The 15095-nt window shown below is 37.5% G+C and overlaps 1 protein-coding gene across 2 annotated transcripts in view; it reads left to right on the top strand.

Annotated features, from left to right (window-relative positions):
• NCAPG2 (non-SMC condensin II complex subunit G2) overlaps window positions 1-15095 on the top strand; it is a 37878-nt gene that overhangs the window by 14931 nt on the left and 7852 nt on the right. For both annotated transcript variants that reach the window (XM_052694965.1, XM_052694966.1), the window contains 15 exons: window positions 494-619; window positions 3415-3594; window positions 4482-4634; window positions 6144-6366; window positions 6848-6957; window positions 7433-7606; window positions 8805-8875; window positions 9157-9310; window positions 9483-9656; window positions 10122-10238; window positions 10343-10486; window positions 11556-11655; window positions 12314-12498; window positions 13302-13445; window positions 14582-14685. In XM_052694965.1, coding sequence (XP_052550925.1) covers window positions 494-619; window positions 3415-3594; window positions 4482-4634; window positions 6144-6366; window positions 6848-6957; window positions 7433-7606; window positions 8805-8875; window positions 9157-9310; window positions 9483-9656; window positions 10122-10238; window positions 10343-10486; window positions 11556-11655; window positions 12314-12498; window positions 13302-13445; window positions 14582-14685 — 2159 coding nt within the window. The remainder of the gene's footprint in view (window positions 1-493; window positions 620-3414; window positions 3595-4481; window positions 4635-6143; window positions 6367-6847; window positions 6958-7432; window positions 7607-8804; window positions 8876-9156; window positions 9311-9482; window positions 9657-10121; window positions 10239-10342; window positions 10487-11555; window positions 11656-12313; window positions 12499-13301; window positions 13446-14581; window positions 14686-15095) is intronic.

The raw sequence follows: 15095 nt of genomic DNA, 5'->3' as shown, positions 1-15095 counted from the left end.
ATGCTCTAGGCTTGATGGTACTTAGTTTCTAAAAACTGTTTTCTTGAGGAAATAAGCTTCAGCTTTTCTATTGAATTGACTGTCTGTATAAACTTAATGATAAAAGTTTTGCTTGAGTTCGAGGTTCTTGTATTCTGTAGAGGAGATTTAAGGATTCGTGCCCAAGTTTACGTGTCAGGTGGCCAAGAGAAATCCCAACTGTTTTTAACTTATTTAGCATTGCAGAAAGAAGGGCTCAGACTATGACTCTTTAGGATCATTAATATTTTGAGAGCTTATTGTTCTGATAGCTCAGGTGTTACAGAGGGGCAGAAATGTAAGGTGAAAAAAATCACGTTACTATAACTAATTCCATATATTTAAGAACTTCTCTCCCATTTACTTAATTACAAATAACAGAAGTCTTTGGAGACTTTTTGTTTTGTTTTGTTTTGTAGGATATGCCTTTAAGTGTATACTTACTGAAATAACAATTTTTCCTTTGTTGTAACAGGCAAGAAACTCAGAAGTTCGATCGAATGCAGCATTTTTGTTTATTGATGCTTTTCCTATTCGTGATCCTAGTTGTAACGCTGAAGAAATGGATGCTGAAATTCAGAAACAGTTTGAAGAACTTTTTGTAAGTTTTGATGTAACTAGTATGCTGAATGCTAACTAAAAATAAGCTGTTGGTATAGTTAAAGTGAATGGAATTTCAGGATAGTATGTATGCCTGAGATGCAGAAAATGCAAAAATAGACTAATATTTTAATTTTCTGTGCCACATTGGCAACAGACAATGCTACATCGTTTGTTTTTTTTAATCTGAAAAGGAAAAAATTGGTTATCTATTTTACTGAGCTGTGAGTGAAAGATGCTTTTGAAAGCTCTATTGGGTGTTTCCAGCACATGGGCTGCATGTGGCCCAGCACAGCTCACAGTGTGGCCTGCTTCCTGGCTGCAGTCCTTCCCCACTAAGTGGCCAGGTGTGCACTCATCACTCACAACAACCACACATCGTGTGTGACTGGAACTGTGGGCTGAATGCAGGGTATGGGGAGGGCACAGTGCTTATCAATTTATGGCAAGTAATTGCATGCATTTTGAGGTGCTGGTTGAACAGAGTCCTGTGAACAGCAAAAAAAAATGCAGCTGTGTCTTCTGTTTTGATACAGGAATTTGAGAACAGTTTCAAGATTGCCAAAAAAGAAAAAAAATTATGTTTGCTAATCCATCTGCAGTTGACATATGTTACCTGCAAATTTTCAAATGGAACAAATAGAGTTGCAATCAGATATTCAACTCAAATGTTTGATCATGTCCTTTTGCTAGACTTCTGTAAGACCTCTCTTAACAGAGAAACATATCCCTCGTTTCACGGTCACTCCTTATTGATGTCATTGCTTTTGGCAGTGGTTTGTGAGCAAGCTTTGGACAAAGAAGAGGTACAGGAAGGGCAACAATGCATAAAAGAGCTCTGAGCACCTTGAAAGCTTACTGAGAATCGCAACCTCTGCCATTGATCCAGACTGATGCATTAGTTTCAAAAAAACAATGTCACATGTCCCACTTGTTCTGTATTGTTGCTCAGTAGTATGTATTTTTCAAGGACAGCTCTGAAAGTAATGCCTCCTACTTTTTTATGCTGGCCCACGACATCAGAGGTAGATGTTGGTGGTATGACAGTATAAGTAGAAACTTCTCACCAATATTACATTACATTTTGTTGCTGTGTGACAGATGGGCCATCTGACAAAATGGTGTCTGACATGGAAGTGTGTATGAAACAAAGAGGTGGAACTGAATTCCTCCATGCAAAAGAAAAAAAAATTGTGCCCATCGACATTCATTGATGTTTCCTGAACATTTATGGAGCCAAACAGTAGATGTGAGCACAGTGGTGTATTTCAGCAGTGGTGACAGCACCAGTGGGTCTCTCTTCTACTGGTGTGGGTGTTGACAAAACATGGCATGCTGTCTCCTGTTCATCACTGGCAAAAATGCACAGCTAATGGTGGCTGCTATACTTGAAAGTATTGTTTTGTTGCTGAGAATTGGCTCTATCAAGCAGAGTTACTGTGTTCATTGTATCTGTTGTAGTTTCCATGGAAATAAATAAGAGGCATTACTTTTGGAGAGCCCTATGTATCTGCAGCCCAAATCAATATCCTGTTCACTCAGTGCAGCCCAGCCCAGGCAAGCCAGAAGGTTGGACGCCCATGGGCTGCATGGATGGGTAATGATCTTATCACAGAATCACAGGGTTGGAAGGGACCTCAAGGATCATGAATCTCCAACCCCCTGCCACATGCAGGGCCACGAACCTCCACGTTTAATGCTAAACCAGGCTGCCCAGGGCCCCATCCAACCTGGCCTTGAACACCTCCAAGGACGGGGTATCCACAACCTCTCTGGGCAGCTGTTCCACCACCTCACCACTCTCTGGGTAAAGAATTTCCCCCTGATGTCCGACCTAAATCTCCCCTGCCTCAACTTAAAACCATTTCCCCTCGTCCTACACATATAAACCCTTTCAAAGAGTTGATTCCCCTCCCCTCTGTAGGCTCCCTTTAGGTACTGAAAGGCTGCCATGAGGTCACCCCGCAGCCTTCTTTTCTCCAGGCTGAACAAGCCCAGCTCCCTCAGCCTGTCCTCATAGGGCAACTGCTCCAGTCCCCTGATCATCCTAGTGGCCCTCCTCTGGACCCTCTCCAACAGCTCCCTTTTTTATACTGCGGGCTCCACACTTGGACGCAGTATTCCGGATGGGGTCTCACAAGAGCAGAGTAGAGGGGGACAATCACCTCCCTGTCCCTGCTGGCCACCCCTCTTATCTTATCTTATCCTTATTTGGGACTGGTGAAGAGAGCTTTACATTTAATTAGTAAGCATTCGCCTCAAGCTTAGTACTGTATTCCTAAATAGTTCTAAAGTGAAGTACAATTGTAAGAATCTGGAAAAAAAATTTAATTTGTCTAGATAGATGGGATTGGATGTGTATTCTTTACAAAAATGTTTTGGATATCATCAGTGTCGTCTTTATGAACATAAACATCAGGTAACTGAATGTCAAGTTTTTATATTAACATATTTGAGCAGTATCCAATGCTAACTCATGTACATAGAAGTCTGAATATTCTTAATGGAGTCACAGGTGCAAAACTTAATGTAAGTTATCTTAAAAACAATTCAAAACTATTTCAAAGGTCATATTAAAAAAAGTAATTGGACAGTATTGTCTTAACTTTGTTCCTGATTTAAATTTTCTTGTTTACTTCATAATAAAATGCCTTGAGAGAACATCAATACTGTTGTTCTCTCATAGCATAACAATTTGCATTATGATTATGGAATTCTATTTGTGGACTGCAAGTTACTTTCAAACAGCAGTGGATCAGCAGTAATGCTTCTGTTCACGTTGTTCTTCTGTTCTAGAGCCTCTTGGAAGATCCTCATCCAGTTGTCCGCTCTACAGGGATACTTGGAGTTAGTCAGATAACATCCAAATACTGGGAGATGATTCCTCCAACAGTTATTACTGACCTTTTAAAAAAGCTAATTGAAGAGCTGGCGTGTGATGTAACATCTGCTGACGTTCGATGCTCGGTTTTTAAAGTAAGTCTTTCCTCTGAATGTAAAATTGTGATTGTCATTTCTCCATTTTTACATGAAGCTTTGGTTTCCAGGCCACTTAAAGTCAAGGACAGTAATTGTTCTGCAGAATGACTTACTCAGTGAGTTCCTGGTACATGCAAATTCTGCACACCTTTTAGAAAATTCATACAGCTGGAAAGAAAAAACGTCTTCCAAAGTAGTGACTGTTTGGCTTTGTTGAATCTCATTCACTTTGCATTTCTAGTCTGATAGACTTTCTGCATTGTTTGGACCTGATAATTCAGCAATTTTAGCTAATAGAAGTTATGCTCAGTATGCAGGCGAGTTCTGGTATATTTCTATATCACTGGTTTTAATCCATCCCTAGAGAATCTCCTTATGCTGTGTTTCCACTTAAAATGTATTGATTCACTTTTAATTTGAAGTTATCTTTATGTTAATTCTCCCTTGCTCCACTATAGCAGTATGGAAATCTATACTGAATAAGCAGGAAGAGCTGAGTTAAATGTATCTTGGCAAAAAAAAAGGAGACTAGTTTTTAATCCAAAATAAAGCAGACTGATTTTTAATCAAAAATTAGTAGAGTTTGGGGAGCTGGTATCGCTACCACAAAAGGTATTTTATACTGTGCCCTCAGACAGAAGGCAGAACTGTGACCTCAGCATATATCTGAATCTTATTCATCTGAAATGAGTTTGCTGAATGCAGGGCACTAGAAATTTGAAGCAACTTTTAGTAAAGAATGTTAAAGGAAAAGCATGCAGACTTAGTGTCAGCCCCTACTGAAGTTCACCTTAGAAGTGTCATAGTCCAACAGTTTTTAGCTACGTCTTTTTTGCAAATCACCTCTAAATATTTTTAATTCTCTACTTGTTTTTTTCTCGCAGTGTCTACCGATAACTTTGGACAACAAATTAAGTCATCCATTGCTGGAGCAGCTCCTGCCAACAGTTAAACACAGCCTTCATGACAATTCAGAGAAAGTGCGAGTGGCTTTTGTAGATATGCTGCTGAAAATAAAGGCTACGAAGGCAGCAAAGGTAGGTTAAGTGGCGCTTAGAGTAGATAGATAGCAGGCAGGAGGTAAAAATTAAGGCATTGATTTCAAAAACAAATGTACCTCTGAGACTACTGCAGTCAGACTTAAAGGAAAAAAAACAACACATATTTAATGTTTTACTTGTGACTGGTTTTGAACCTGTGGTCTTTCCATAGCTGTTCAGCACAGCTGAGGTAACTGTAGGGAATAATACTTTGTATGGATGTTGCTGTGGCAGAGATTTTATAGGCATGGTGGATACAATGGAAAGCTTGTTTTTAATTAAGCCAACTACACTCTTGTTCTGCTCTAGCTCACTTTTTTTTTTTTAATTTTCAACTGCTTTAGGATTATTACTGCATGCAGGAGGTCCAGCAGTTTCTCTGTACTTACTGCTTTGGGGTATTTTTGCTCACTGGTTGTTGGGATCAAAAAGTACTCAACACATCTTTTTCTCAGCATGTTTCTGTCTTCCTTGCCCTCTGGTGGCCATGCCAGGGCAGAACAGTCAGACAAACAGCTCCTCAGGACTGTCCCCTTCAGAAAAGCTTAACATCTTTATTCAACTGCTTTTTTACTCTTGTTTACCTGTTTTTATAATTTTTTACTTGCCTTCTGTGGGCAGGTGCTTCAGCATTTTCGTTTCTTTTCATAATGATTTTAAACAAACTTTATTTTCTGCTGTGGATTCTTATTTAGGGTGATACTGGCCAGCCTTAAGCATTATGGCTCCTTTAACTTCTTTCTCCACTCTCTGCTCTTAATGGTTTACTAATTTAAATTTTATATTTTATTTCAATGATGGTTTTGTCTTTTGCTGAGCCTACTTACCATGACATGCTTATCTTGTGACTTTGCATAGTGAATTTGCATAGAACGTGCACAGTTCTCTGTTGTTCATGAGAGAATTAAACTTGGAGTAAGTTATTTGTTGGTCAGATTTTAAGGCTTCAGTGCTGAAGGATCTCATCCATCCCTAATGAGAGAATTAGCTACTTGACAAATGCATGCCTTCCACCTTTGATCACAGCAACTCAAGGATGTTATATTGAGACATGATTAGCCCTAGCACTTTGCAACTTCATATACACTCAGAATGCAAGATAAATAGGAAGCCACTTCAGAATTGAGGGCTTCCAACTGTTTGTATACAATTTCAGATTTAGGATAAGAATTTTAATTATCATAGAACTACAGAATCATAGAATGGCCTGGGTTGAAAAGGACCATAATGATCATCTAGTTACATTTAGCACTGCAGATATGTTGAGCTGGAGTTAGTGGTCTCTCATAGATACCAGGTGAGTTAGAAGCACATCAGGACAGTAATGTAGCATCGTGACAGGAATATGGGACTTCAAGTGCACGCTGGTATTTCTGGAAAATGTAAAACATACCTGCTTTTCTGTAAATGCTCTTGGTATTTATTGAGGCTTGATGTGTGGAGAACTGCAAACGTGCTCCATTTACTTATTTTAATTCCATTAATATCTTTACTCACTTTTTCAAGTTCTGGAAGATCTGTCCCATGGAGCACCTCCTGGCTCGCCTCGAGGTTGATTCGCGGCCTGTGTCGCGGCGCATTGTCAATCTCTTATTCAACTCCTTCCTGCCTGTGAACCAGCCTGAGGATGTGTGGTGTGAGCGCTGTGTTACTTTGATCCAGATGAATTCAGCAGCAGCTAGGAAGTTCTATCAATATGCTTATGAGTATACTGCTCCCACCAATATAGGTAAAGCACAAAACATTTTGAGTCTTCTATAGAAAATGGAACTAAGCGAGATGAGCTCCGCATTAGGGAACGCAACGGTTAGATTGCTGCCTATTACAGATAGTTGGAATGCACATTAGAGGAGATGTGTTACTGGGTATAGTTCATGAAAATAATAGCTATGCCAGACAGATGTAGGAATTGTAGAAGCTTCCTCTGATTCTGCTTTGATTTTTTTTTTCTTTGAATAGATGTTTTTAACATTAAAGTTACAGAATCTGATGATAATGTTGGCTGTTTCTTCATTTTTGAGTATATAAAACATTTGTCCATTTTTCCACTTTTGTTTACCAGGAAATTTGGTATGTTTTTTTCTAGCTATTTCTGCTTCTGTTGCCTGCTCTTCAGAATGGCTATCTAACATTATACTAAGAAGCATTTACTAATGACGTTCTTAAGAAATAGTACACATCTGATTTATTCTTATCATATTTAAATGTAGCTAAATTGATGCTAACTATTCGACGCTGCTTGAATGCCTGCATCCAGAAAGCAGTGAAAGAGAGTTTTGATGATGATGGTGAAGATGAAGGTGAAAAGGAGAACCTAAGTGTAAGATATACCATTTTATGATAAGTTCTGGTAATGTTTGTCTGTGGTGCTGGATTTCAGATATAGGCAGTTAATGGTGTGAGAGAAATCTGAAGGCAGGCGTTTAGACATCTGTGGAGTTGGAAGGGGAAAACCACTACTGTGGTATTTTCATGGCCTGAAATACTAGAAATTTCATGCAGTACACAGAATAAGCTAGAAGGCATGTGGAGCATACTTAGAATGAATATTTCTCTCATTTCACTCTTTATTACATTTGTTTGATTTTGTTTGAAATGTTTAAAAAATGTAATGTAGCGGGATGACTCAAGTTATGTGTAGCTTCATGTGAATGAATCGTGGAGCTGATGCTTTACAATAAGCACAACACCTCTGAGACACAAATGTAAGAATTTTCAGTGTTTTGAAACTTTATTTTAATGTAAATTCGTTTATTAGAACATAGCAGGTAATATCATCTGTGTTTGTATTTCAGGTGTTGAATGATGTGCTGTCAATAAATGACATGGCCAGCATGGCGAGTTTATTGGAGATTACAGTGATTCTCTGGAGAAGTATTCACAAAGCATTGGATCACAATGAAGATGCCAAAGGTTACACCATCAGAAAATTTGCTTCTGTACTTCCTGAGTATTTAAAAGTATTTAAGGTAAATAAAGCCTGGATTTAAACTTAGATTTTCCTGTCACTGCTCTAGTATTTCCCTCTGATGTTCTTGTCTGTTGTGTGTCTTATCTATTTTCATGCTATTAAGTATGTTTTGTTGCTGTAAACAATAGCAAGTTCCTAGAAATTGCATCAGTGAGAAAAGCCATCCTCTAGTTCCAGATCTGATGAATTAATTAACACAGATACTTATGCACTAAGTTGTTCTGCTTGTACTGCTTTTTGTAGGACTATTCTGTTCTTGAAGTTTTTTAATCTTTTGGAAATCAATCACTGCAAAATACTCTTTTTGTAGATGAGAGTCCACTTGTTTTTGTACTTCCTTCCTCCAGACCCTTTCACCACCATCACTTATTATTATGATCCAGTTTCTCTTCAGCTGCTGGAACAGCTGAAACAGCTGAGGCTCATTTGTTACTTTCTTGTGATTGTCTTCTGATAATTGGATTCTACTCTCTTTTGATTCTGGCTATTTAACAACATTCAAACCAGCTTAGATAATCAGAGAGTGAAAAGCTGTTCATTTCTACATAATATTCTGCAGTATGGATCTACCAAATATTCTTTCTACCCTGAAAACATTTGGATTTGTCAACGACATTCCAAACCTTTTTTTTGGTAGAGGGTGTAATGTCCCTCCTCTGAAGTTCTGGTCACCAGGCAAGACATTCAGCCTTAGCTAGCCTAGCTCTTGAGTGATATTCTTACAGTGAGTGAGCAGCTTGCATCTAAAACAATCTGTCATCAGGAGATAATTTTCTAGGAGACTACAGGTTAAGGCAAGGTATCTCTTTCCTGAAAATCAGCATGCTTTTTTTTTTTGTAAATGTTATTTTAAAAATCATCTTTAAAAGATTTCAGCTCTTCAGGTGTCTAAATGAATAATCATTTTGTTTGATAGTACTCACAAAGCAGGGACAACAGATAAGTTATTTCTAAGCAGTTTGTCACACGGGTCAGTTTCTGTGCCTCGTATTTTGATGTTGTAACAACTTCTGGTGCATTTCTGTTACATTTCTTAGTTGCAGATTGTAAGCCATGTGATTTTTTTCTACTTCCATTTCTAGTGAAAAGAAAGAAATGCTTAAATTGCTATAATTTAATCATACTTTAAGTTATCTCTTAAATTTTGCATGGTGTCTGTATGTGTACTTCATTACAGTGTACTTTTTTTTTAATAGGATGACCGTTGCACAACTCCATTGGTTATTCTGGCATCCTTTATGCCCCCTGCTGCTATTCCTACTTTCAGGTACTATTTTTAGATCCAAAAATGTGAATGACACTCATTGGCTGTTAATTTTTTCCCAGCTGACATTTTAAGTGCCCATTTTGATAAATTGGATAATTTAGGTAAACTTGGATAAAATAATCTGCTAAATAAATGTACTGAGTTAATAGAATCTGTGTGGTGTAAACATATCTTTGAGCCACCTGTGTGTCTCTTTTGGTTGATTTTCTTTGAATAATTTCTACAGTAATGAATGTGAAGTTAACACCTCTTTTTCCTTCCTTTTTTCTTTTTAATCTAAGCTGCGGTGTGATCTCCAAACTCAGAAACATTGACAGTGGAGCTGACCAAAGCAAATACTCTACCCTGATAGACTGTATGTGTCGCTGGGGTCAAGTGGGTCATGTGTTGGAACTGGCCTGTGACTGGCTGTCAGACATGCTAACCCCAAGAAAGGTATGCAGACGTCAAGGAATTGATGCACTGTTCCTTTGTTGTTGGTTTGTTTGTTTGTTTTTTCTTTAATGAGCAGCTTCTTTCATGCTGTATTTTCCTTCTTTGGAACTAATTGTAAAAATGGTAAAATACTACCTGTACCTTGCTAATGTTGTGCTTCTTTCTCCTTTAGAATGTTAAAACATCGGAACGGCGCGTACGTATCCATGTGACACATGAATTGAAGCCAGAATTAGCACTTGATTACATTGAATATTTATTGACTCATCCTGTCAATCGTGGTTGCCTGCTCTCTGTTCCTAAAAAGAAACTGAACCATCTTCTGAAAGTTCTCAGTGCTGCTAAGGTAGTGTTGTCCTTACCACAAGCCATGCTTATAAAAGAGTGCATCATGTGATAGATTGCCTTACATTAAACTCTGCGAATACATAAGTAGATTTTGTTACAGCTTTTTCCCCTTCTACTTCAGACAAATATTGTAAACTATAAGTACATTAGTTCAGAATTGTTTATTGGTAGCAAATTTTAATTGCTTTTTCACTTGTAGGTGCCTCTAATTTGTGTGATCCAGTGTTGAGCATTTTTAAGGAACCTGGCTTTCAGAATGTACGTGTAAGGAATAGTTTGAAAATGGGTTCCAGCATTCCAAAATGAAAATACTTGAAATGATGCTCCTTGGTTTTGTCTTTTTTTTTTTTTTTTTTTTTTTCCTTATTTTTAAGTCTTCTGTTTAAAAGTGTTGAGGAAAAGACTACACAACTTTTTTGAAAGGTTTTTCTGGCAAATATAAATGTCAGCTTTGGTATTTCAGGAGATTCTTGGCTCAGTTCTGAGAACAGCTGATACAAATCGTGGTAGCTGCAATCAAAGAACTGGCTTAAGAGCCTTCAGCCTATGTTGCAGGTTGAGTATTCATCTTCAAAACAAGGTACGTTTATACTTTTTTAGTATAAGCAGGACTTCAAGCTGACACTATAAGGAAATTTCAGAAGAATTAGAAAACGTTTATGAAGTTCTGTTTTTGTTTTCCAGTTTTCTGAAGAAGGAAAAGATTATCTGTCACATCTGCAGGAGACAGGGGCTTGGGTAGAAAGTCACGTTTTACCTTTTATACTAGCAACTGAACAAGAGGATGGAATTGCAAAACAGAGTAATGTTCCTGAATTAATTATCCAGGTTAGAGCTCTCTTCTCACATAAATCAAACTGCTTGCAGCCAAATAAGTGGTATATGTAAATTTCAGGTTTACAAACATTGTTATCCAAAATGCCCAGTGCACTATGCAGGATGATTTGGAAGCCAAGGAAGGTCATGTTACTGTGAAAGAGAGGATTTAATTCTAATCATATTGGCTTGCTTTGTTTCCCTCTTTCCTTCCCGCTTTCCCAAAAGAAAAGGTAGAATTATACCCTGAGAAATTCAGCATACTTCATTCTGGTGCTGAGTACCAGAAAACATCTGTGAAAGTCAGCAGAGTGAGAAGTGGGAGTTGCCTGGGAATTTAATAGTAAGGAAGTGAGTCTTGTACTGACTTGGAGTTGCACTGCTGCAGCCAAATGACTTTTTGAAGGCTGTAAAGAGGCGTTAAGTAAGTGCTGTAGTCGTTCTTGGGACAGGTTAATTGTGTGTTTAATAAGCTATTGCCCCTTTTCAAAATGAAATAATTGGCACGCATACTGCTACTCTGGCTATTTGTCAGAAGTTGGCAGTCATAGGATTCAGTCTGATGAAAAGACAACACACAAAATAAAGAATATGTACCAGCATTTCTAGAGTGTGTTTGATCAATTTCCCAGGTCTGAATGGAAATTGAAAATGAAAGTATTGATAAATAATAAAATAGGAAGTTATCAACTACAGAACTATCTGACATGCTGCTTGATGAGTCTGTAATAATGTTCCTTGTTAGTAGATACGTAGAAAGCATGTGATTAGGTAATGTTTAAGCAATTTTTTAATTGTCTGCTGTTGTATTTCCCTTGTGTGTCACTTAACCAAGTGTAATTTTACCACTGAGCTGTGGGTCTTTTCAAATTTTAGTCAAGGGAGAGAATACTGGGACAAACTTCAATCACAATCTGTGTCTCTGAATGGCCCAGCTCATGTAAATGCAGGCTGGTTAAAAAAAAGATAATTAAATGATTCCTTTGATTTCATATTTTTATTACTTCTCGCTACTACTGAACTGTTGCTTTATGTAATAATGTTTTTTTGTTTTTAATTTATTTTTGTATCTCTTTTCTAGGCCTATCTGTCAGTCTGCAAAGATGTCATAATGGTTGGTCTCGGAAACGTCAAGTTTCAACTGTACTTTTTAGATGTGGCACTTTCAGTTATACAAACAGGTACAAAGTGTAGAGCTAACATCAACACCCCCATACACAATTAGGTGGCATGTTTTTATATTAACAGAGCTGTTATTTTTTTGCATTGTGGAATCTCTTTCTCAAAAAAACAGTGTTTTTAATTGATGCAAATGTCATTAATACAGTGAGAAGTAACAACAGCTTTTCAGCAAATTGAAAACAAGCAGAGAAGCTGTCCAGCATCTTACCATTGTTGGTAACTAATGCTTTTTCCTTGCTGTTAAATTCCTGTTATATAATCGGGATATCACACAGTAGTATATGTACATAAATATTTGTGCACACTGATTTCATGTGTACGTATATATATCTCCCTATCTTAACAGACAAAATTGTAGTGCAGTTTAAATTTGGCTGACATTTGGAAAGTTAAGTTGACAGCAGAGACAGAATTAAAGCTCAGTTCTCACAAAATATACAATTCTATTCCATATACTTCAAGAATTTTTTGAAGGAACGCTGGATTTATACTCAACTAAATACTAATTGAAATATATGAAAAATTCAGCTGAAGGTGCTCAGAAACTAAATGCATCATCTAGGAAACTATAGCTGTTTGTGGTATGTGAGTTATTTTTAAATTTGTATCTAAAGAATATCTCATTTCAGTGTATATATGTGGTATTTATCTCTTTAGCCAGGGGTGGCTTTTGTGCACCAGTGCTGCTGTGTGCACTAAAAGAAATTACTGAAGCTTCTGTGACTCAGAGCACTGAGGTGGATGAAGTAGCCCAGGTCCTCCATGCTGTACAGAGCATCTTCCAGAAGGTTTTAGAATGTGTTGCAAGCAGAATCAAGGAACAGAATGGAGAAGGGATTCAGGTATTACTCTTAACATCACTACCTGTGTGCAAATGAATCCATGCTTTTACTCAAATGCAACGTGATGTTACACTTTGAAGTTGTTACTCCATTCAACATCTGATTTGTATTTTCAGTAAGTTTTTCTAATATTAATGTTTCCCCATCTCCATTTGTTTAAAAAAAACCAAAAACTACTATTGGTCTTGTGATAGAATTGCTAGTAATCCAGAGAACAGTGTGTTATGTTGCCCATGATCTACACTACAAATGATCTACCGTGACCCACCCTGTGACACTGTTAGGTCATAGGTTAGATACACTATTAACCTTGTCAGTGAAAATGGACTCAATCCTGAGCAAAGGTTTTGGTCATATATATTCTGATCTTGGGAGAGATGAGAAATTATGGCTATTTTATGATTGTTTCAGCTTGAACTACAAAAGCTTCGGGAAAATGTCCCGAAGTTCTTCAGACCATCCTATCTTCACAGAAAATTCAGCTTCTTGAGTTTTATAGCAGAGAAGATAATAGTAAGATAGACAGATCACAGTGGAAAATATGATCTGCTTATTAGAGCTTTTGAAATATGGGTGGTTTTTTTTTTTTTTTTGTTCAATTATTGTTTTGTTTGCTTTTTTTCTGAAACCTGTGAGTAGACTTCTATCTTTGTTACTGCTTTCCCTCCTGATCCCAAGTGAGCAGAATACCACAGTGACTTTCAGGGTGTCACCTGCACTTCTCTGCAGACAGCAGTTTGCTGAAATATTTTAATCATTTTCATGCAATCTCAAGCAGCTGATCTGTTTGTCTTTGCTTTCAGTTGATTCAGTCTGTTCAAACACCTCTTGGAGATTTCTTACACGCAGTCCAATGCTGGCATTCACTTTGCCCGGCAGTTCACCAGAGTGTGTTCTCCACTCTCCTAGCTGCAATACTGGCAGAGATAAAGTATGCTCTACAGGAGGTAAAGTTAATGCTGATTGCTTTTTAAAGGTTATACTGGAAGTAGAAAGCTGCATTCAGAAAATGTGTTTTTCCTACTGCAGATGAAGATTTTGTGTGTTATGGCATGGAACAAATAGGATGTTTTATTTGCCATAATTTGATCTTAAAATGCATCTCTCGGGTTTACAAACACACGTATGATGCCTGTCCTGAAACTTGGTTCAGTATCTGATTCTTGCAGAAAATTTTAGAAGTCAGACAGTGTTGGGGGTAAACAACAAGGTCTTTTTTGAGAAGTTCTTTGTCTGTGTATTTGTACTGAGTCTGGCTCTGGAGGAGTGAACTTCGTTCATAGCAGCCTGTACGCTGCTGTGGTTTGCACTTGAGTTTAAAACAGTATTGGTGGTACACCAGCAAGTTTTGGCTGTTGGTAAGCAGTGTTTGCACAGTGTCAGGACTCCCTCAGCCAAGATATTGACACTGACTGACCACAGGCAGGCACGCTTCAGACCGATTATGTGCTCAGCAAAGTTCATGGGAAGCAGGAAGAAGAAGGGTCATTTGTGGTTATGGCACTTGTCTTTCTAAGCAACCATTATGGTCTCTGTCAGAAAGAGCCTCTTTTCAGCCTTGCTTTCCAGGAGGTGGGTTGATGTGTGCCTTCCAATTGAAAAAAGGGAATGAATTCTGTATTTTGCTGTACAGATATGTGCAGCTTTTGCTCAAGTAAATCAGAACTTGTGTTCTAACTAAATACTTGCCATACTATTCAGAACTTGATTCAAAAACACTTAGCCTAAGGAATCACTGGCATCTAAGTTTAAGAAATTGTGGTATATACTTAAACATGAAGACACAAAGGATATTTGTTTCTGTTCAGTATGCTGTGTTTATAGTGACCAGTCATAAGCTTGTACTCAGGCAAACTGTGAAGACTGTTTCCCACAATGCTGTTTACGTCGTTCAGTTTTAGCCTTTCAAATTTCATTTTTTGTTATTTAGGGCACTGCAGAATTGATTTAAGGTGTTCAAACAATGCATGAGAATGTTGTCTTGAATTATTTAAGAATAAATTGCTTAATGTAATTACTGCAGTAGAGGTTTGCCTGGATGTTTTCTTCATGTGTGTGAAGTTATTGACTGCTCCTTCTCTAGGCTTCCGGTGAAGAAGCTTTCACGATACCAAGGACAGTTTCAGACCTTCCGCCTCTTTCAAGCAGCTTAATGGCAATAATTATGAAGTCTGTTAATGTGGTCAGGTAAATGTTTCTTCATTAAGTTGTCCAAGGTTGTTAATAACATAGAACAGCTTATGTATATTCAATAATATTTTAATTTCTGAATTCAAATACATTTTGAGAAACTGAAATTCCTTATTAAATTCACCTGCATGATTGTAATCTGAGAGATGCTGACTGGTGGGTTTTTTTTCTTTTTTTTTTTTAAACGTCCAACAGTGCTTGTTTCCAAGGCTGTTCATCTAACTGAGGTCTTTGACCAGACTTCTTTCCTCTTTTCATTCATAAGAAAGAACGGCTATATAAAATTCAAAACCTTTTTCAAGTCCTATATTTTGAGAAAAGAGTTCTTCACTCTTTTCTCTCTTTTTTTTTTTTAATTTTTTTTAATTGGAAACACTTCCAATTTAATTTTTATGACATACACATTT

Source organism: Tympanuchus pallidicinctus, unplaced genomic scaffold, assembly GCF_026119805.1.
Source record: "Tympanuchus pallidicinctus isolate F22 unplaced genomic scaffold, pur_lepc_1.0 scaffold3, whole genome shotgun sequence".
NCBI classification, from domain to species: domain Eukaryota; kingdom Metazoa; phylum Chordata; class Aves; order Galliformes; family Phasianidae; genus Tympanuchus; species Tympanuchus pallidicinctus.
The sequence above is the reverse complement of the archived record's forward strand: the minus strand, read 5'-3'. Positions and strand labels throughout refer to the sequence as shown.